General features: G+C 49.4%; 1 protein-coding gene across 1 annotated transcript in view; it reads right to left on the bottom strand.

The window, feature by feature from the left end:
• RASGRP1 (RAS guanyl releasing protein 1) overlaps window positions 1-22,104 on the bottom strand; it is a 51,953-nt gene that overhangs the window by 16,522 nt on the left and 13,327 nt on the right. The window contains exons 3-8 of the mRNA XM_054400094.1: window positions 15,603-15,708; window positions 12,894-12,956; window positions 11,028-11,159; window positions 8,666-8,819; window positions 3,040-3,213; window positions 1,224-1,340 (exon numbers count right to left, since the gene is read on the bottom strand). Coding sequence (XP_054256069.1) covers window positions 1,224-1,340; window positions 3,040-3,213; window positions 8,666-8,819; window positions 11,028-11,159; window positions 12,894-12,956; window positions 15,603-15,708 — 746 coding nt within the window. The remainder of the gene's footprint in view (window positions 1-1,223; window positions 1,341-3,039; window positions 3,214-8,665; window positions 8,820-11,027; window positions 11,160-12,893; window positions 12,957-15,602; window positions 15,709-22,104) is intronic.

Genomic DNA, 22,104 nt, shown 5'->3' with positions numbered 1-22,104 from the left:
GTGCTCTGGGACCCTCACAGTCAAGAAGTTCCTCCTCATGGTGAGGTGCAACCTCCTGTGCTGCAGTTTCTCTCCATTGCCCCTTGTCCTATCCCAGGGCACAACTGAGCAGAGCCTGTCCCTGTCCCCTCCCTCTTGACCCCCAGCCCTCAGCTATTGATAGACATTGATCAGATCCCTCTCAGTCTTCTCCTCTCCACACTAACCAGCCCCAGGGCTCTCAGCCTCTCCTCCCCAGGCACTGCTCCAGTCCCTTCAGCATCCTTGCAGCCCTCCCTTGGACTCTCTCCAGCAGATCCCTGTCCCTCCTGAACTGGGCAGCCCACAACTGGATGCAGTATTCCAGGTGAGGTCTCAGCAGGGCAGAGGAGAAGGGAAGGAGAACCTCCCTGGCTCTGCTGCACACACTCCTCTGAATGCCCCCCAGGACCCCCTTGGCCTTCTTGGCCCCCAGGGCACATTGCTGTGCCATGCAGAACTTGTTATCCACCAGCACTCCCAGGTCCTTCTCCTTGGGGCTGCTCTCCAGCAGATCCCCTCCCAGCCTGTCCTGCTGCAGTTGATTATTGCTTCCCAGGTGCAGGACTCTGTTCTCCAGTCACTAATTACCAGCCTTGGTTTCCATGTTTTCCATCAGCACTTGCATACACTTGCTCCATGCAAGAAGCTGTTCAAACCCTGAGCCCACTCCCTAGGATGGCACAGCCTGCTTCTGAACCTGCCTGCCTCAGTGGTTTTAATAGATCCTGAGAGCTGCAACCATTACCACTGGGCGGTCAAACTTCTGGTCTCTACTCCAGGTAAGCAATGATCATTCAAGCTGTGGGTGTTCAGCCTGGAGAAGAGAAGGCTCTGAGGGGACCTCAGAGCTGCCTGCCAATAGCTGAAGGGATCCTGCAGGAAGGCTGCAGAGGGACTTCTCATCAGGGTGTCCAGAGACAGGCCAAGGGGGAATGGTTTGAAGCTGAGGCAGAGCAGGGTTAGAGTGGAGCTGAGGAAGGAAGGTTAGAGCAGGGTTAGACTGGAGCTGAGGAAGAAGTTCTTCAGTAGGAGAATGGTGAAATCACAAAGCAGAACCTTCCAAAACCAAAGGAAGTATTTTCCTCCTTAGTTACTGTCTTGCTCTCCACCTTTCCCAGTGATGTGAGGTTATTTCTGTGTGTGCAGTGACCAAAACAGTTAAGAGTTATCTTATTTGTGAACCATAGGGGAGCAACACCAACCTTGATTACATCATGAGGAACACAGGAGCTTGTCTCCTTCAGTCTGGAAATGGAACTGTGACAGAGGCCTCCTATCACTGCCATCAATGTATTGAAGTTCTGCAGCTGGTGGAGCTTCTGTAGTGACACACACACACAAAAAGCCATCATCAAACCCAGTATTCAGCAAAGGTTCAGGGTCTCCAACATGCACATTCAAATTCTGTATTTCCTCTGTTGCTTTCCTCTGGTCTTACAGGTTTTGTGCCACCTCCCACTTGACCTAATGCCTTTTGGTGATGAGTTGGGACTTTACCCCATGTGTCAGTATGGGCTGGGGACTGAGGTGCTGGAGAGCAGTGAAGGGGACAAGGACCTGGGGGTCCTGGTGGATGGGAGGTTGACCATGAGCCAGCAATGTGCTCTGGTGGCCAAGAAGGCCAAGGGCATCCTGGGGGGGATTAGAAGGGCTGTTGTGAGTAGGTCCAGAGAGGTTCTCCTCTCCCTCTGCTCTGCCCTGGTGAGGCCACATCTGGAATATTGTGTCCAGTCCTGGGCCCCTCAGGTCAAGAAGGACCTCAGGGAACTGCCTGAAGGCAGAGCCAGAAAGCTGCTGCAGGCAGTGGAACATCTTCCTTATGAGGGAGCTGAGGGCTCTGTAGCTTGGAGAGGAGGAGCCTGAGAGGTGACCTCATTGCTGTTGATAAAGATGTGCAGGGGGAGTGCCCAGAGGCTGGAGCCAGGCTCTGCTGGGTGATGCCCAATGCCAGCACAAGGGGCAGTGGTGGAAGCTGAGGCATAGGAAGTTCCATGGAAACAGGAGGAAGAATTATTCCCCTGTGAGGGTGACAGAGCCCTGGCACAGGCTGCCCAGGGGGGTTGTGGAGTCTCCCTCTCTGGAGGTATTCAAGACCTGCCTGGATGTGTTCTTGTGTGACCTGCTCTAGGTGACCCTGCTCTGGGATCAGGGCAGGGGGGCTGGACTGGATGAGCTTTGGAGGTCCCTTCCTGCCCTTCACACTCTGTGATTCTGTGAACCATGTACTTATTCTACTCTTATTAAAGCAGATATTCATCCTGCAGGTACAGTTAAGTTTTCAAAGCATTTCCTCTTCCCACAGTCCACCACAAAGAGGAACCACTGCAAAAAAATACTAACAGCACCATGACTCTGCTGCTGTCAAGCCAGGTGTAGCTGGGAGATGTGCTTCTAACTGCAGCCACAGGCATGGGAGTGGTTCATGCTTTGGAAAGTGCCATCCCAGCTTGGAATTTCACCCAGCCAGTCCAAAAACAAGCCTGGGTTTGGTCAGAATGGCTGTGAGGATGCCATGGTGGCACTGTAGGATCTGAACAGCTGCTATGAAACATGGTGTGTATGAACCAGGAGAGCAGTGCCCTACAGCAGCAGCATGAGATCAGGATCAGAGGATGTTATAGGTTGGAAGGGACCTCCAGAGATCATTGAGTCCAACCCCCTGCCAGAGCAGGACCAGAGAATCCAGCACAGGTCACACAGGAACACATCCAGATGGGGCTGGAAAGGCTCCAGAGAAGGAGACTCCACAACCTCTCTGGGCAGCCTGTTCCAGTGCTCTGGCACCCTCCCAGTCAAGAAGTTCCTCCTCATGTTGAGGTGGAACCTCCTGTGCTGCAGTTTCCATCCATTGCCCCTTGTCCTATCCCAGGGTGCAGCTGAGCAGAGCCTGTCCCTGTCCCTTCCTTCCTGACCCCCATCCCTCAGCTATTGATAGACATTGATCAGATCCCTCTCAGTCTAAAAGGCTGTGTCAGGGACCCACCCAAGCAGCACCACACTTGTGCAGACTTCACTGACCTGTGCCACATGAATGAACTTGATGAAGACTTCAGCCCGAAGCTGTGGGGTTGGCCTGCTGAGGACCATCAGCTGCACCCACTGGGAGATGCCATTGCACAGAGCTATCGACCTCTCCATGGTTGGGTTCTCCTTCACAGAGCTGTTCACAATGTAGTTCTGATAATCTGAGAACTTCAGAAAAAAAACAAACAAACAAAAAAAAGGAAATGAAAACTCCTCTGAAGGTTCATGTTCCTCATGACCTGTCTGGAGATGCAGCTCTGCTTTGCACATGAAACACACTCAATAAGCCCAAGAGTTAAAACCTCTCCTTTTTTCACTTCAAAACAGAAAGCTGTGTTTAGTCAAGTGGAAGCAGCTTTCTGTTCATTATTTATATCACAGCTTTCTCATCATGCACCTGGACATCAGTACAGGCTTGGAGGATGATGAGATGGAGAGGAGCAGGAAAGGACTTGGGGGGTGCTGGTGGGGGAGAAGCTGGACAGGAGCAGGCAGTGTGAGCTTGCAGCACAGAAGGCAAAGCACAGCCTGGGCTGCATCCAAAGCAGCATGGCCAGAGATGGAGAGAGGGGATCCTGCCCCTCTGCTCTGTGCTGGGGAGACCTCACCTGCAGTGCTCTGTGCAGGTCTGGAGCCATCAACACAAGAAGGAGATGGAGCTGATGGAGAGGGTCCAGAGGAGGGCCAGGAAAATGCTCAGGGACTTGGAGCAGCTCTGCTATGAGGACAGGCTGAGGGAGCTGGGGGTGTGCAGCCTGGAGAAGAGAAGGCTCCAGGCAGACCTAAAAGCAGCCTGCCAGGACCTGAAGGGGCTACAAGAAGGCTGCAGAGGGACTGTTCCCAAAGGCCTGCAGGGACAGCGTGAGGAACAATGAGAGCAGAGCAGATTTAGATTGGATGTGAGGAACAAGCTCTGCACCAGGAGGCTGCTGGAACACTGCAGTAAGTTGCCCAGGGAGGTGGTTGTGGCTCCATCCCTGGAGACATTCAAGGCCAGGCTGGACAAGGCTGTGAGCAACCTGATCTGGAGGATGTCCCTGCTGACTGAATCACCTCTCTGCTGGCAGATACTCTACAGACAAGCAGGTACTCAATTAACACAGAGCCTGCTGTTACAGTGACCAGTTTAGGAGCCTAAAGAAGGGAAAGGAACCCAGGCTCTTACAAAAGACTGGACCCTGCCTGTGTGGATGAGCAATCCAAATGGCTTCCAAACACCAGGTACCTGCAGCCTTTACCCTCTGAACACCATGTCCTGCATCCTGTTTTGCTGCTGATGTCTCATGGAAGATTGTGCTCTTTATAGTCATGACATGAAGTATTTCTTCCTCACTGCCTTGAGGGTGGTGAGAGACCGGCACAGGTTGCCAGGGAGGTGGTGGAAGCCTCACCCCTGGAGGTTTTTGCAGCCAGGCTGGATGTGGCTGTGAGCAACCTGCTGTAGTGTGAGGTGTCCCTGCACATGGCAGGGGGTTGGAACTGGATGATCCTTGAGGTCCCTTCCAGCCCTGACAGCTCTGTGATTCCATGAAATGACCAAACCTATGAACAGTTATTTCAGTGCCTGCTAGCACAGCAGGTGACTTGCAGCCTCTCCAGCAGTCTGTGTTGCCATGTTAGAGCCACAAAAGGATTCTGTGGCTCAGCACACCATGAGCACACTCTGCAGAGGGTTGAGGAATACAGCTGTTGATTTATGACGTCTTATTGTCTGCTCTGAGGGTTCAGGACCAAAACATGTGTGGGGAGCTAGAGGAGGGGAGAGTTAAGATTAGACATCAGGAAGAAATTCTTCCCCATGAGAGTGGTGAGAGACTGGCACAGGTTGCCCAGGGAGGTGGTGGAAGCCTCATCCCTGGAGGTTTTTGCAGCCAGGCTGGATGTGGCTGTGAGCAACCTGCTGTAGTGTGAGGTGTCCCTGCCCATGGCAGGGGGGTTGGAACTGGATGAGCCTTGAGGTCCCTTCCAGCCCTGACAATTCTGTGACCCTGCATATAATCCAAGCATGGAACTGCTGGAGCTCTGTGACACATCTGACACTGACTGCAGTCATCCCTGTCATGCTCATGAACCAGTAATGACTTCATGGCTGCAGGGAGCTGGCAGATGTTGGAGACTTCTATAAGCTTTGCATACCAGCACTGCCTGCAGGCAGCAAGCTGGGCAGGGCTTTGGAACTCACCACAGCACACAGAGAGACTTCACCTCCTGTCAGCTCAAAAAGAAGTGCACTAACACCTGGCTCTGCAACCTTCCCCCATCTATGGGGAGCCCCTTTCCTTGCAAGGCTTTATCTCCAAATGGGAGTTGATAATAATAATAATAATAATAATAATAATAATAATAATAATAATAATAATAATAATAATAATAATAATAATAATAATAATAATAATATAAATTTATTATTATGATGTTTTGTTCTTGTGTTTGGGTTTTTTATTTCTTTCTCTTTTTTGTTTTGGTTGTTTAGGGGTTTTTAAAATAATAATAGTAATAATAATAATAGTATAATAATATTAATAATAACAACAACAATAATAATATCATCAATAATAATGTCAATAATAATAATGTTGATATGTAGATATTATTAATAATAATGTTGATATTATTAATAATAACAACAATGACAATAACAACAATAATAATAAATACCAATAATTGTATAATAATAATGGAAAGTACCAATAATAGAAGGTAATAATAGAAAGTAATAATAATAGAAGGCTATAATAATAGAAGGCTATAATAATAGAAGGTTATAATAATAGAAGGCTATAATAACAGAAGGCAATAATAACAGAAGGCAATAATAACAGAAGGTAATAATAACAGAAGGTAATAATAACAGAAGGTAATAATAAATATAGATTATTATAATAATAACAACAACAATAATTATTGTTATAGTTAAAAAAACCCTAAACAACCAAAAGAAAAAAAAGAAAGAAATAAAAAACCCAAACCAAACACAACAACAAAACAAAGCCAAAAAAAATCCCCAACAAACACAAAAGAAAAAGAAAAACAACCCCACAACATTTTGCTTTCCCTGAAGAGGTTTCCCTGCCCGTGGCAGGGAGGTTGGAGCAGATGATCTCTAAGGTCCCTTCCAACCTTAAGCCATTCTATGATCTGTCAAAGAGCTCAGATTTTGGTCTCTAATGTTCCCTGTCCGACCAGAAGCAGTGTTGCAGCACACCAAGGTTCAAGTGCAACCAGGCTGCATAGGAAAGTTGGCATCTTACGAGCTGCCACCAGGGCTGAGGAAACAAAGGGAAGACAACAGACATGAAATAAGTCCTTACATATCCTTACTGGAAAGCTTCTCTAAGAAAACCTCCTCTTAGATCAAAAAATGGCATTTTTCTCAGCTGCTTTGTTATCACAGTCCCACAGTATATTAGGGGTTGGAAGGGAGCTCCAGAGATTATCCAGTCCAACCCCTCTGACAGAGCAGCAGCACCCAGGGGAGTCTGCACAGGAATGTGTCCAGAGAAGGAGACTCCACAACCTAGATACAGATAAATTGTTGTGGACATTAAGAGTCCCTTTGAAATTCTCATGGGATGAGAGCTGGGCTTGCAAAGTGTTTGGGGTTTTGTTTAGTCTGGGTTGGGTTTTTTTGTTTTTGTTGTTTGTTTGTTTGTTTGGGGGGTTTTGTTTGGTTGGATTGGGGATTTTGTTTGGGGGGTTTTGTTTGGTTGGGTTGGGGTTTTTTGTTTGGTTGTTTAGCAGATAGCTAAGATTGTGGTGCTCCTTCTTGCTGGAAAGAAATGGAGACATGGAGGTTTCATAGATTCATAGAGTGGGCTAGGTTGGAAGGGACCTCCAGAGATCATTCAATTCCAACCTCCCTGGCAGCAGCCTGCTCCAGGGCTCCATCACCCTCACTGGAAAGAAATTTCTCCTCATGTTGAGCTGAAACATTTTCTGTTCAAGCTTGAACCTGTTGTTCCTTGGCTTATCAGTGCACACCACTTGGCCCCCTCCACTTGACCCCCACCCCTCAGCTATTGGTAGACATTGATCAGATCCCCTCTCAGCCTTCTCTTCTCCAGACTAAACAGCCCCAGGGCTCTCAGGCTCTCTTCACAGGGGAGATGCTCAAGTCCCCTAAGCATCCTCCTGGCTCTCCCTTGGACTCTCTCCAGCAGGTCTCTGTCTCTCTTGAACTGGGGAGCCCCAAACTGGACACAGGATTGCAGCTGTGGTCTCAGCAGGGCAGAGCAGAGGGGCAGCAGAACCTCCCCAGCCCTGCTGGCCACACTTTTCTTGATGCACCCCAGGATCCCATTGGCTCTCTTGGCCACAAGGGCACTTTGCTGTCCCATGCAGAACTTGCTGCCCACCAGCACTCCAAGGTCTTTCTCCATGGAGCTGCTTTCCAGCAGGGCAGCCTCTAACCTGTCCTGGTGCCTGCTGTTATTCCTGCCCAGCTGCAGGACTCTGCACTTGTCCTTATTGCCCTTCATGAGGTTTGCCTGCAGCCAGCTCTCAGCCTGTGCAGTCTTTATTTTGTTATGCTAGGGTGGAGTCAGTGTGGTGGGGTTGGGTCATAGGCTGGACTTGATGATCTCAGAGGTCTAGTCCAGCCTCAGTAATTCTGTGTTTCTGTGCTCTGTGCAATCCAAACTGGCAAGCAGAGTCCACTGGGCACCTTCTGTGAAGGCAGCTCAGTAGTCACCACACAGGACTGCTGCACTGTTTCCTACAGCCACAGGAGGTTGGCATTCTAGCAGAATGGTCTAAGTTTCCTCCATCCCATTTCTGACTGATTACTGACTGGAGTCAAAGGAAGCTGCTGGTTCCTGACACCATTTGCTCTACCAAAAAAGAGATTATCTGGAAGAGGATCAATTGCTCTGCTCCCCTTCCTCCCAGCTGACCTTGCCCCAGCTCTGTTCCACAGCTGCTTAAGACACTGATTCTCCCTCTCTCAGATACTCAGAGTAAGCACCACTGGCCACTTTCCACAGAGTAGTAAAACAAAGAGTCTTGACAAGCTCTTCTTGTCCAACAGCTTGCACTGCAGGGTTAATCTTGTACTTCTACCCTTCTCCCATCTCTTCTATGTCCAGTTCTGGGCCCCTCAGTTCAAGAAAGCTGTTGAGATGCTGGAAGGTGTCCAGAGAAGGGCAACAAAGCTGGGGAGGGGTCTGGAGCACAGCCCTGTGAGGAGAGGCTGAGGGAGCTGGGGGTGTTCAGCCTGGAGAAGAGGAGGCTCAGGGGAGACCTCATTGCTGTCTACAACTACCTGAAGGGAGGTTGTAGCCAGGAGGGGTTTGGTCTCTTCTCCCAGGCAACCAGCACCAGAACAAGAGGACACAGTCTCAAGCTGTGCAGGGGAGGTTTGGGCTGGATGCGTGAAAGAAATTCCTCACAGAAAGAAAGATTTACCACTGGAATGTGCTGCCCAGGGAGGTGGTGGAGTTACCATCTCTGGAAGTGTTTTAATAAAGCCTGGAGGAGGCACTCAGTGCCAGGGTTTAGTTGATTAGAAGGTGTTGGGTGGTAGGTTGGACTGGGTGACCTCAAAGGTCTGTTCCAACCTGGCTGATTCTGTGATTCTGCCCTTCCCATCTTTGTTTCAAATAAACAACCAAGAACCACTTACTGATATTCTCCTGAAAGACTTAAATTCCAGGTAGGTAAGGTGGTCTGACAGCTCCTCTGGCTCCAGGTGATCAAAGAGAAGGGAGACTTTCCTTTTCTTACTGCTGTTGGCCTTGACACGCTGTGTCAGCTTTCTAGACCAGTCCCTGGAATTTCTTCAGGAGGAAATTTGAGACAGGATTACTCTCAGTTGCTTTCTGAAGAGCAAACTTCTCTCCTCCCCTCCTAATACAAAACCTAACATACATTTTTTTCCATGCCTTAAACTGCAGTAAGAAGTTAATCATTATGGATGTGTTCCTGTGTGATCTGCTCTAGCTGATCCTGCTCTGGCAGGTGGGGGTTGGACTGGATGAGCTTTCAAGGTCCCTTCCAGCCACATTCTGTGGTTTCTCAGCTGCTTTCATGCATTGGAGGTTGTATGACAAAGCCTCACTGTTACTCTTTATTGTGTTGGTGTAGCATACAAGCACTTTACAGCTGTGTTACTAAACAGCCTGAGACCACAGATTGCATTTCCAGACTTGCTGTCTGGAGCTTTGTCTTCACTCAGCACCTCCCAGTGCTCCGGCATTTAATCATTCTGGCAGTTTCTATCACGAGACTCTGAATATCATCTGTCCTCCCATGCCCCCTGCCCATCTAAGTGTAAAATTAAATATCATCCTCCATCAGGAGGCCCTAGAAAGGTTCTCTTAGTCCTTGCCCAGGCTGGGCTGAGCTCTCAAGCTGCTACTAGAGACTTCTGGGTTTGACAAAGTATTGCTGAGCTAGGCATAAGTGTCTGAATTGGACCTCAAACCTCTGAGATTTACTTTTTTTTATATGCTTCTTTTAAGCCAGAAATAAAAAAAAAAAAAAAAAACAAGGAAAACCAAACCAAACCAATAAACCCAAGAGATACTGTTAAGAGCTGCAAAGGAATCAGTGGGACACATCAAGCCCTCATCCAATGGACTTTGTATTTCCAGTTTGCCAGCACTTGGGGAAATCTTGGGGATTTGCACAGCCCAGTCCTGCAGGGTTCTGTTCTTGGGATCATGCTGCTGAGCAAAGGCAAAGGGGAGACCTTAGAGCAGCCTCCCAGTACTTGAAAGGGCCCTACAAGAAAGCCAGAAAAAAAACCCAAAACTTTTTGCAAGGGTTTGTAAAAGACAAAAAGGAATGGATTGAAACTTGAGGAGAGCAGATTAAGACTGGAGATGAGGAAGAAATTCTTCCCCAGGAGGGTGGTGAGAGACTGGCACAGGTTGCCCAGGGAGGTGGTGGAAGCCTCATCCCTGGAGGTTTTTGCAGCCAGGCTGGATGTGGCTGTGAGCAACCTGCTGTAGTGTGAGGTGTCCCTGCCCATGGCAGGGGGGTTGAAACTAGATGAGCCTTGAGGTCCCTTCCAACCCAAAGCTTCCTATGAATCTGTGACTCTTCCACAGCCAGATATAAAGATCTATGCCAAATCCTGCTCTGCTTTTGCTCTGCATTCCCAACCAGAGGATGAGTGTTGCACAGAACTGTCTTAGTCTCACTGAACAAGGAAGGCTCTCTTCCCAAGGAAGAGCTATGTGATGTAGAGCTGCAGGATTTAGTCTTGACAGGACAAGTAATTTTATAACTAAAATCACAGAAAATAGTATCACAAGTTTGGCAATGCAATGAACTTTATCTTCTTAGATATTGGAAATACAACACACTTTCCCCCACCCTCATCTCCTACCCTGTCAAAATATATTCTCCCTTCTCACTGACTTCCAAGTGATCTCCCAAAACCATTAGGCCCTCTACAGATTTTCTACCTTCCCTGGATGGAGTAAAATTTACCTAAGCCAAAGAAATCAGCACAAAGGCTACTCAGCAATTCAATGTAACCTAAACTATTCCTCTCTGTAATATATATTTCATTTATAGTGATGTATAATCTTCTCTAAGGACAGATAATATTGACCTGGAGCAAAAGTAGAAGTGGGGAGATTCAGATTGGATGTTAGGAAGAAATTCTTCACCATGAGGGTGGTGAGAGACTGGCACAGGTTGCCCAGGGAGGTGGTGGAAGCCTCATCCCTGGAGGTTTTTGCAGCCAGGCTGGATGTGGCTGTGAGCAACCTGCTGTAGTGTGAGGTGTCCCTGCCCATGGCAGGGGGGTTGGAACTGGATGAGCCTTGAGGTCCCTTCCAGCCCTGACAATTCCATGATTGTCATGACTTATTCCATGATTCCATGGCTTATTAACATCAAACCCAGTACAGAACTATTTTCCTGCAATACTGGAGAGACAAGTGAATAAAAGAAATTCAGAGCGAAAGGGTTTGGGTTTGTTCTTTGGTTTTGGGTTTTTTTTCCCCCAATCCTATTGAGCCTTTGGGACTTACATTTGAGTTGTGTCAATCAGGTGACAGTGGAGCTCCTCACCATTGGCTTTCACCAGCTGCTGAAATTCCTCCATGGTTGTGGAGAGCTTTGAGTCCATTTTGAACATAACCCAAAACTCTGTAATCCAGTACCTGGGGCAACATGGAAAGCACAGGAACAGCACCATCAGCATCATGCTGGAACATCACTAAGGCTGGGATTTAGACAGCTGCTCACTGTTTTGGGCTGTATTCCTTCTTCCTCTCCAGCTTCAAGGGCTGAGCCTTGGAGTTAGAATCCTTTTCTAGGCTTACCTTGGTTTTTATTGGAACTCAAAATTCCAAGATTAAAAATTTCTTACAAGTTAGCTGGTTTAATGCTGCACACAGTTAGGAAGGCACTGGACAGGTGAAACCCATGGGCTGAGGTCAGTGGAATGTGAGGTTTAACAAGACCAACTCTGCCTCCTCCCAGTCTCACGCTCACCCCCAGCCTATGCTGTGGGGGTGCAGAGTGAGGCTTGAGGCTGTGCAGTCACTGCTCAGCAGCAGCTGGAACATTGCTGTGCAGAGCAAAGGCAGGCAAAGCACAGCACCACAGGGGCTGCTCTGCTGGAAGTTAGCTCCATCCCAGCCAGGTGCAGGGCACCCCTGCATACAAAAAGGGAACTGCACATGCTCAGGGATGCACTAAGAGCATGAATAACCTCAGATGAAGTCTTCCAGTGGTTATCAGAAAGCAGCATCAAAAACAATGCAGTGCAAGAAAGCATCCAGCAAGCAGCAGGCAATTGAAAAAGCTGAAAAGCAAAGGTAAGAGCCCTGGGATGCTGTAGTGATGTGCTGCACAGACTGCTTCAGCACTGCAAAAAGGGTTGGGGTTGTGCAGTCTGGAGAAGAGAAGGCTCTGAGGAGACCTTTTTGTGGCCTTCCAGGATCTGAAGAGACCTTCTTGTGGCCTTTCAGTATTTGAAGGGAGCTACAAGAAAGCTGGGGAGGGATTTTTTAGGGTGTCAGGGAGTGATAGGACTGGGGGGAATGGAGCAAAACTAGAAATGGGGAGATTCAGGTTGGATGTTAGGAAGAAATTCTTCCCCATGAGGGTGGTGAGAGACTGGCACAGGTTGCCCAGAGAGCTGGTGGAAGCCTTATCCTTGGAGGATTTTGCAGCCAGTCTGGATGTGGCTGTGAGCAACCTGCTGGAGTGTGAGGTGTCCCTGCCCATGGCAGGGGGTTGGAACTGGCTGAGCCTTGAGGTCCCTTCCAAGCCTGACAATTTTGTGATTCAATGAATTTGCCTAGAAGCAAAAATATTCCCAGCCCCACCCAAAGCCAAAGCACTGTTCCCAGATCACACAAAACACCAAAGCATCCTGACCCAACCAAGAATCTGCTGGGAGCTAATGCAATCAGCACCACTTCAAAGAACTCTTCCTTTCCTGTTACTACTTATATCCCGTTTTATGGATTGTGTCTAAAATCTATTATCAGAGTTGCCTTTCCCCTCCCCCTCCCTCTTTCCTATTTTCTCTACAACATCAAACTATACTTAATGGAAAAAAAAAATAAAAGTGAACCAGGACCATTATTAGAATTACTAAGAACTACCTCTTGAGCACAATAGAGTTTTGCTTAACATAAAAATAGTTGCAATATCCCACTTCATTTTTATTTAGCAGGCCTAGAGAATAGGATTAGACAATTTCTGAGTCAATCCAGCCTTTTATTGTGTTGTTTTTTGGTCTGTGTGTGTGTGTATAAAGCTGCCAAAGGGAGCCTTGAAAGCTGAAGCAGTGCAGCTGCTCCTCTTTGGTAGTGGCAGCTGAAGAGAGGCAGAAGCTTTATGCTTGGCACAGCCTAAGAGCCACCAGGGGAGGATATTCTTACCTCACAAAGTAGCAAATCTTCACACACAGCATGGAAGATTTCTTCTCCAAAGCATGGAGGTATGTAGGAAAGTGTTAAGGGAAACCACAGCCACACACAGAGGATACAAAACACAACTTGCCTGAGAGCTGGAAGCAACAGGAATCATTGGGCTGCCACCACACAAGAGCAGGGCAGGGGCTTGCTCAGGGGGGGAGAAAGCACTCCAAGGAGCAGCAGCTGAAGTTGGTGTCCCTGCTGACTGCAGAGGGGCTGGACTGGAAGACCTTTGGAGGTCCCTTCCAACCCAGACCATTCTATGATGACCTTTAGAGGTCCCTTCCAACCCAGACCATTCTATGATGACCTTTAGAGGTCCCTTCCAACCCAGACCATTCTGTGATCCCATGATGACTTACAGAGGTCCCTTCCAACCCAGACCATTCTATGATGACCTCTACAGGTCCCTTCCAGCCCAGACCATTCTATGATGACCTCTACAGGTCCCTTCCAACCCAGACCATTCCCTGATTCTTTGTTTGGGGTTTTTTTTGTGGAAAGAAACACTAATATTTTATCCTATCAGCTCTATAAAATGTGTGTGGATATTGCAGCCATTGTCTTTTGAAGACATGGAAAATCCACCCAAAACAAGTGCTCAGCTCAGCTTGGGCTTATTATAGATCCAGTGAGGTCTGAAGTAGGTCCCAAATCTGAATGCCTGAAGTTAGGTGGCTCCCAACCAGCCATAACCATCTAATCCCCCACCTGATTTAAGGATGGAAAAGGTGAAGCAGGGACATTTGCAAGGTCTGAGCCATTCAGAACTGCCCTTCCCTTTCAATGTCCTTACAGGGAGCTATACACAGCCACACAAAACCAAATCAGGGAACTCTACACAAACATGCAAGCCTCAGAGACTTTAAATCCTAAAATGGCTCAGGTTGGAAGGGACCTCAGAGATCATCTACTCTACTAGTGGTGTTCCCCAGGGATCAGGACTGGCTCCAGTTTTGTTCAAGATCTTTATCAATGCCCTGGAGGAGGGGATTGAAAGCACCCTCAGCAAGTTCCTGATGATACAAAACTGGGGGGGGGGGGTGTTGGCTGACACCCCTCAGGCTGTGCTGCCATCCAACCAGAGCTGGCTGCAGGCAAACCTCATGAAGGGCAATAAGGACAAGTGCAGAGTCCTGCATCTGGGCAGGAATAACAGCAGGCACCAGGACAGGTTAGAGACTGCCCTGCTGGAAAGCAGCTCCATGGAGAAAGACCTTGGAGTGCTGGTGGGCAGCAAGTTCTGCATGGGACAGCAAAGTGCCCTTGTGGCCAAGAGAGCCAATGGGATCCTGGGGTGCAGCAAGAGAAGTGTGGCCAGCAGGGCTGGGGAGGTTCTGCTGCCCCTCTGCTCTGCCCTGCTGAGACCACAGCTGCAATCCTGTGTCCAGTTTGGGGCTCCCCAGTTCAAGAGAGACAGAGACCTGCTGGAGAGAGTCCAAGGGAGAGCCAGGAGGATGCTTAGGGGACTTGAGCATCTCCCCTGTGAAGAGAGCCTGAGAGCCCTGGGGCTGTTTAGTCTGGAGAAGAGAAGGCTGAGAGGGGATCTGACCAATGTCTATCAATAGCTGAGGGGTGGGTGTCAAGGGGAGGGGGCCAGGCTCTTTTGGGTGCTGCACAGGAATCAGACAAGGAACAACGGAGACAAAGTGGAGCATGGAAGGTTTCAGCTCAACATGAGGAGAAACTTCTTTCCAGTGAGGGTGCCAGAGCCCTGGAACTGGCTGCCCAGGGGGGTTGTGGAGTCTCCTTCTCTGGAGACTTTCCAACCCCCCCTGGATGCATTCCTGTGCAGACTCCCCTGGGGGATGCTGCTCTGGCAGGGGCTTGGACTGGATGATCTCTGGAGGTCACCAAGAATCCAACACTCCAGCAAAGCTCTGTGATCAGTGGTGCTGCTTTTAAAAGCCCATAAGACAGAGAGTTTTTTGGGGAAAAAAAAGGATTATCTACAATGTAGCAAACCTGGCTGGAGATTCTCAGCATCTCAGGTCTGAAGTATTTTTTTTTTATCTAATTAGGAGTAAACCCTCTGCAAAGCTAAGAAGTCAGGGAATTCCTTCCCCACTTGAAAATCCCTGAGTGTGGTTCATAGGTTTGAGTGGTTTTGCTGAGAGCAACTGAAGTGAGCCAGAAACACATCTGCAGGAAGCCCAGGCTGGCACAATCCAAATGGGGGCAAAGAAGAAGGAAAAGCTGAGGATTCATCTGGGTGCATTGACATTTGAAGTGTGTAAGAAGTAATATTGATTGGAAATTTTCCAACCCAGCTGCTCCTATCAGAACATATTCCCCCACCCCTCAAAAAAAAAAAAATCACAATTCTGAGTTTTTTTCCTTTTTTTTTTGTAAGGAGGAAAGAAATCTGAAACTTCATCCCTGACTGAGGTGCCCACATCCACCTGACACCTCCCCAGCCCATGGAGGGAGGTTTATCCTGCTTGGAAATCCACACTGCAGGTTCGTCTTTTTCCTCTGTGGATGATAACCTAAACCAAATCAACAAAAAAAAGCTCCAACCCTGACCCAAGCAGACCCACAAAGCAATTGGGTGTTGTTGGATTAGAGCAACAGCAACACCCCCACAGATTGAATATCCTCTGCTTGCCCATTTCAAAGCTGCCCAAGTTATCCAACGCTGCCTTGGCGGGAGGTGACTGCTGCAAAGGATATAGATCCATGAGTTTGTGAAGCATGTCTGCAGAGGAGATGATCAGCTGGTGCATGGCCAGAATGATCTTCAGCAGCTGGTTGTTTTGATAAGCATTTCCGTCTAAATCTGAAAGACAGAAAAAAACAGAAGGAGCATTGATAGTGAACTCTTGGTACACCTGGGAGAAAAACAAATCTTGCAAGAGGCTTTTTCAGAACATTCATTCTGACCATGCCTCTTTCAAATTCAGCAGTGATTTACTAACTTAGCAAGTGCTGGCTCAGGCCAGTCCCAGGCACAAATCCAGGGTGAGTGCAGAGTGGGTTGGGAGTAGCTCTGGAGAAAGAGCCTTGGGGGTGTTGGGTGCTGAGCAGCTCCCCAGGAGCCAGCAGTGCCCTCATGCAGCCCAGCAGGCAGCTGTGTACTGGGCTGCAGCCAGAGGAGTGTGGGCAGCAGGGCAGGAGAGGGGATTCTGCCCCTTGGCTCTGCTCTGCTCAGACCTCACCTCCAATCCTGCCTCCAGTTCTGCTGTCCCCAGCAGGAGAAGGACACAGAGGAGCACAGAGGAGGCCACAAAGATGATCCCAGGGCTGGAGCAGCTCTGCTGTGAGGACAGGCTGAGGGAGCTGGGGGTGTTCAGCCTGGAGAAGAGAAGACTCTGGGGGGACCTTAGAGCTGCCTGCCAATAGCTGAAGGGATCCTGCAGGAAGGCTGCAGAGGGACTTCTCATCAGGGTGTCCAGAGACAGGACAGGGGAGAATGGTTTGAAGCTGAGGCAGAGCAGGGTTAGAGTGGAGCTGAGGAAGAAGTTCTTCAGTAGGAGGGTGGTGAGACTCTGGCACAGGCTGCCCAGGGAGGCTGTGGCTGCCTCCTCCCTGGGGGTATTGAAGGCCAGGCTGGATGAGACCTTGAGCAGCTGAGTCTAGCTGAGAGGTGTCCCTGGGCATGGTGGAGGAGGTCCCTTCCAACCTGAGCCCTTCTAGGATTTTTCTGATGAGAGCTATATGACAACAACTATATTTCACTATCAGGTTGTATAATAACAAAATAAAGATAAAGTAAGAACAAAACCAAATTATTATTATTAAATAATAATAACAACAGTTAAAAATAACAATAACAACAACAAATAATAATAATGACAACTGGTGATAATAATAACAACAATTAAAAAATAATAATAAAGATAAGGAAAGGCCAGGAGGAAAAGAGCTATCTCAAAGCCACTCAAAATATGCAGATGTTTGCACACAGTGATCCCAGCCCTGCAATGTCCTTCCATGCTTAGCTTCAGGCAGATGAGAATAAGCTTTGAAACTACTGAACTGGAGAAAAAGAGTTCAGTTCCCAATCCATAGCAGTCAGCCATTGGCATGATTGAACTCACCAAAGAGAATGGCAACATTCTGCAGTGGTTGTCAGGCTTTTTGCACACCTGACATAGCTAAAGCAGATGCAGAGGTCAAGAGCTGTACCTAGATGTGCATGGAACAAGACACAACACATGCAGAAGTCCAGAGGGAAACCTAATCAGGCTCCTGGTGGTGAACCTAAATGTCCTCCTGGATTTGCTTCAGCTATGCATTACAGGGATTTCACTTGAGGTTTTTCTAGGCTACATCTGTCCTCTGGGTCTTGGGGGATTATTTTCCAAAGAAACACTCTGCAGCAAAAATAATTAAAAAAAAAAAAAAAAAAAAAAAGGTTTCCAGCACTGAAAATTGAGCCTGAGGTTGGAAGGGACCTCTGAAGATCATTGAGTCCAAACCCCTGCCAGAGCAGGACCAGAGAATCCAGCACAGGTCACACAGGAACACATCCAGATGGAGAAGGAGAACTCCACAACCTCTCTGGGCAGCCTGTTCCAGTGCTCTGGGACCCTCCCAGTCAAGAAGTTCCTCCTCATGGTGAGGTGGAACCTCCTGTGCTGCAGTTTCTCTCCATTGCCCCTTGTCCTATCCCAGGGCACAACTGAGCAGAGCCTGTCCCTGTCCCCTCCCTCTTGACTCCCACCCCTCAGCTATTGACAGACATTGATCAGATCCCCTCTCAGTCTTCTCCTCTCCACACTAACCACACCCAGGGCTCTCAGCCTCTCCTCCCCAGGCAGGGCTCCAGTCCCTGCAGCATCCTTGCAGCCCTCCCTTGGACTCTCTCCAGCAGATCCCTGTCCCTCCTGAACTGGGCAGCACACAACTGGATGCAATATTCCAGGTGAGGTCTCAGCAGGGCAGAGCAGAGGGGGAGGAGAACCTCCCTGGCTCTGCTGCACACACTCCTCTGAATGCCCCCCAGGACCCCCTTGGCCTTCTTGGCCCCCAGGGCACATTGCTGTGCCATGCAGAACTTGTTATCCACCAGCACTCCCAGGTCCTTCTCCTTGGGGCTGCTCTCCAGCAGATCCCCTCCCAGCCTGTCCTGCTGCAGTTGATTATTGCTTCCCAGGTGCAGGACTCTGCACTTCTCCTTCTTGACCCTCAGGAGGTTCCTCTCTGCCCAGCTCTCAGTCTGTCCAAGTCTCTGAATGGCCTCACAGCCTTCAGGTGTCTCAGCCAAGCCTCCCAGTTTGGTGTTATCAAACTTTGTGCAGCAGTGGAGGCAATAAGCAGAGAACTCTCCTGGCTGTGTTTCAAGAGTGTCTCTCAGTGCCCCTGTAGCATCCTCTTGAGCCTCCAGCAGTGTGCTTCAGACTCCTTTGGTTTCCGTTTGCATACCTGCCTCTAACCACAGCCCCTGCTGAGCAGAAACCACCCAGTGAATGCCAGACCAAGTGGGATGCTGTGTGTCAGGCTCTCAAGTCACCTTACAGAGAGCTGCAAAATGCTGCATGAGCCTCAGCTGCCTTTCACTGCAGCACAGATACACACAGCCCTCCAGCTGCCTGGCCTTTCCTCCTGCAAATCCAGCATGGCATGGTCCAGGCTGGAAGGGCCCTCCAAAGGTCATTCAGTCTGATCCCCCTGCAGTCAGCAGAGACATCCCCAACTAGGTCAGGTTGCCCAGAGCCTCATCTTGAATATTTCCAAGGATGGAGCCTCAACTACCTTCCTGGGCAACCACCCTCATGGTGAAGAACCTCTTCCTGATATCCAATCTCAATCTGCTCTGCTCTAGTTTGAAGTCATTGTTCCTTGTCCTGTCCCTGCAGGCCTTTGCAGACAGTCTCTTTCCATCCTTCCTGTAGCCTCTGCAGGTCCTGGCAGGCTGCTCTTAGCTCTGCCTGGAGTCTTCTCTTCTCCAGGCTGCACACCCCCAGCTCCCTCAGCCTGTCCTCATAGCAGAGCTGCTCCAACCCCCTGAGCATTTTCCTGGCCCTCCTCTGGACCCTCTCCATCAGGTCCATGTCTATCCTATATTGAGGGCTCCAGAGCTGCACACAGCACTGCAGGTGAGGTCTCCCCAGAGCAGAGCAAAGTGGCAGAATCACCTCTCTGGCTCTGCTGGCAGTGCTGCTTTGGGTGCAGCCCAAGTGCCCTTCCTGCACTAAGGTATTTCAATAGCTGTTCTCTGAAGCAGCAGTGGAAGACATTTCCCCCAGCATTTAACTACAAGAGTGAAAGCAAAACAAGACATTTAGGGCTAAATGTTCCCTGTTTGGGGGTGAGAAAAGTAGGAAGTCATTAAATATCCACTGTGCTGACAGATTCTGGGGAAACTGAAGTCCTTCTTCCTTCTCTACTCACTGCACCATAGGTAAGTCACTGACAGGATATTCAAAGGCTGATGTGGAACACCTCTGCTGTGAGGAGCTGGGGTGTTCAGCCTGGGGAAGACTCCAGGGGGACCTCAGAGCTGCCTGCCAATAGCTGAAGGGATCCTGCAGGAAGGCTGCAGAGGGACTTCTCATCAGGGTGTCTAGAGACAGGCCAAGGGGGAATGGGTTGAAGCTGAGGCAGAGCAGGGTTAGAGTGGAGCTGAGGAAGAAGTTCTTCAGTAGGAGGGTGCTGAGACTCTGGCACAGGCTGCCCAGGGAGGCTGTGGCTGCCTCCTGCCTGGGGGTGTTGAAGGCCAGGCTGGATGAGGCCTTGAGCAGCTGAGAGGTGTCCCTGGGCATGGTGGGAAGGTTGGAACTGGATGATCTCTGAGGTCCCTTCCAGCCTGAGCCATTCTATGTTTATGTTTACATCTTAGACTTTATGGAGTTACACAAAGCAACTAAAAACTACAGTTGCAAGAGTGCCATTGCAGGTGAGATTCAGAACACCCCAGGGGGGCACATCAGCCACTCTGCTGCATGCTCCAGCTGCTGCCTGCTTTCAATCCCTGATTTAGAAATAACTCTGGCATCACTTGCTCCTAGGCTGAAGAATCAAAATACTCCAAAGGCAGTCAGCAAGGCTTTAAGAGCAGACAGTCTGCTTCGCAGCAGGTCCTGGTGGCCACCAAATCTGTGGTAACAGACTTGATAGAGTGTGTTCTATAGACTCCTGCCTATAGACAAGAGACCTTCCCACTCAGGAGTACAACAGGGAGGATGCCAAGGTGGCTTAAGTGAGTTCTGCAAGAATGACAAGTTAGCTTCTCTAGGTCTATTTCCACACAATCACAGAACATGAGGGACTGGAAAGGACCTCAGAGCTCATCCAGTCCAACCCCCCTGCCAGAGCAGGGTCACCCAGGGCAGCTCACACAGGAACACATCCAGGGGGGGTTGGAAAGTCTCCAGAGAAGGAGGCTCCACAACCTCTCTGGGCAGCCTGCTCCAGGGCTCCAGCACCCTCACAGGGAAAAAGTTTTCCCTCCTGTTCCCCTGGCACCTCCTCTGCTCCAGCTTGCCCCCACTGCCCCTTGTGCTGTCCTTGGCCATCCCTGAGCAGAGCCTGGCTCCAGCCCTGCACATCTTTATCCCCAGCAGTGAGGGCAGCCCTCAGGCTCCTCTGCTCCAAGCTCCAAGCCCCAGCTCCCTCAGCCTGGCCTCACAGGAGATGTTCCACTGCCTGCAGCAGCTCTGGGGCTCTGTGCTGGACTCTCTCAAGAAGTTCCCTGAGGTCATTCTTGACCTGAGGAGCCCAGAACTGGACACAACATTGCAGATGTGGCCTCAGCAGGGCAGACAGAGTAAGCATTGTCTTTACTTCAGATGCTGGCTCCAACACTATCACCTAGTGTACAGTTTGAAATGAATCAGAAGTGAATCACAGAGAACTGCCATCACATGTTGAGTGACTAATCCACTAAGAACATGAACAACTACTGGTGAACTCCCTGAAGTCTTCCAGTGGTTATCAAAAAGCAGCATCAAAAACAATGCAGTGCAAGAAAGCATCCAGCAAGGAGCAGGCAATTGAAGTGCAAAGGTGAGAGCCCTGGGAGGCTGTAGTGATGTGCTACATGGACTGCTTCAGCACTGCAAAGAGAGTTGGGGTTGTGCAGTCTGGAGAAGAGAAGGCTCCCAGGAGACCTTCTTGTGGCCTTGCAGGATCTGAAGGGGGCTCCAAGAAAGCTGGGGAGGGACTTTTGAGGGTGTCAGGGAGTGATAGGACTGGGGGGGGATGGAGCAAAACTAGAAATGGGGAGATTCAGATTGGATGTTAGGAAGAAATTCTTCCCCATGAGGGTGGTGAGAGACTGGCACAGGTTGCCCAGGGAGGTGGTGGAAGCCTCATCCCTGGAGGTTTTTGCAGCCAGGCTGGATGTGGCTGTGAGCAACCTGCTGTAGTGTGAGGTGTCCCTGCCCATGGCAGGGGGGTTGGAACTGGATGAGCCTTGAGGTCCCTTCCAACCCTGACAATTCTGTGATTCTATTAAAGCAGCATCTGGTTTGCACACTGAGCAGACTGAAGTTCCCAAGGTCTCCAAGAGCTTGGTGCAACAGACACATGTCAGATGTGGAGTACCACAAGCCAGGCCTTAGTGACTGCCCTGAAACATCCCTGAGTCAGTACCTCTGCCACATGCAAGGTGCAGCACCACAAGATTACCTTACAACAGCTGGAAGCCACCAAAACTGAATGAAACACCTCAGGACTATTCCATGGCTAACTCCTGGAACTTCCTTTGCAAATAGGAAGGACTCTGCTCCCCTTTAGCTTAAAACTGAGGCAACACATAGTAAGCAGTCTCCTTCCCCACTAGGATTTGGTACCCCTGTAACAGAGGTAGGAATTTAACTCTCTCCATTAAACTGAACACACTCAGCCAGAAGCAGATTCCTAAGAATCAGATTCCCTCTCCTGCACATCATTTACATCACCACCACTGAGGAGCAGCAAGCAGACTCAACCTCAGTTACTGTTGACTTGTTGAGTTGGAAATAGGCTTCACTATTTTAATGACAGATGAAAGCTCAGCTGAGGGCAGAAAGCAGGGCTAGGAGCAAGTGCAGCCTGTTCCTGTGATCCAATGCTTTCTGTTCCTCTGATCCAATGCTTTCTGTTCCTCTGATCCAATGTAGAAGGAGCTTTCCAAAGCCACTATGCTGCAGACCCAGCTGAGTTTGCTGTTGAAGTTAGAATCACAGAATTGTCAGGGCTGGAAGGGACCTCAAGGCTCATCCAGTTCCAACCCCCCTGCCATGGGCAG

Source organism: Indicator indicator, chromosome 4, assembly GCF_027791375.1.
Source record: "Indicator indicator isolate 239-I01 chromosome 4, UM_Iind_1.1, whole genome shotgun sequence".
NCBI lineage: Eukaryota > Metazoa > Chordata > Aves > Piciformes > Indicatoridae > Indicator > Indicator indicator.
The sequence above is the reverse complement of the archived record's forward strand: the minus strand, read 5'-3'. Positions and strand labels throughout refer to the sequence as shown.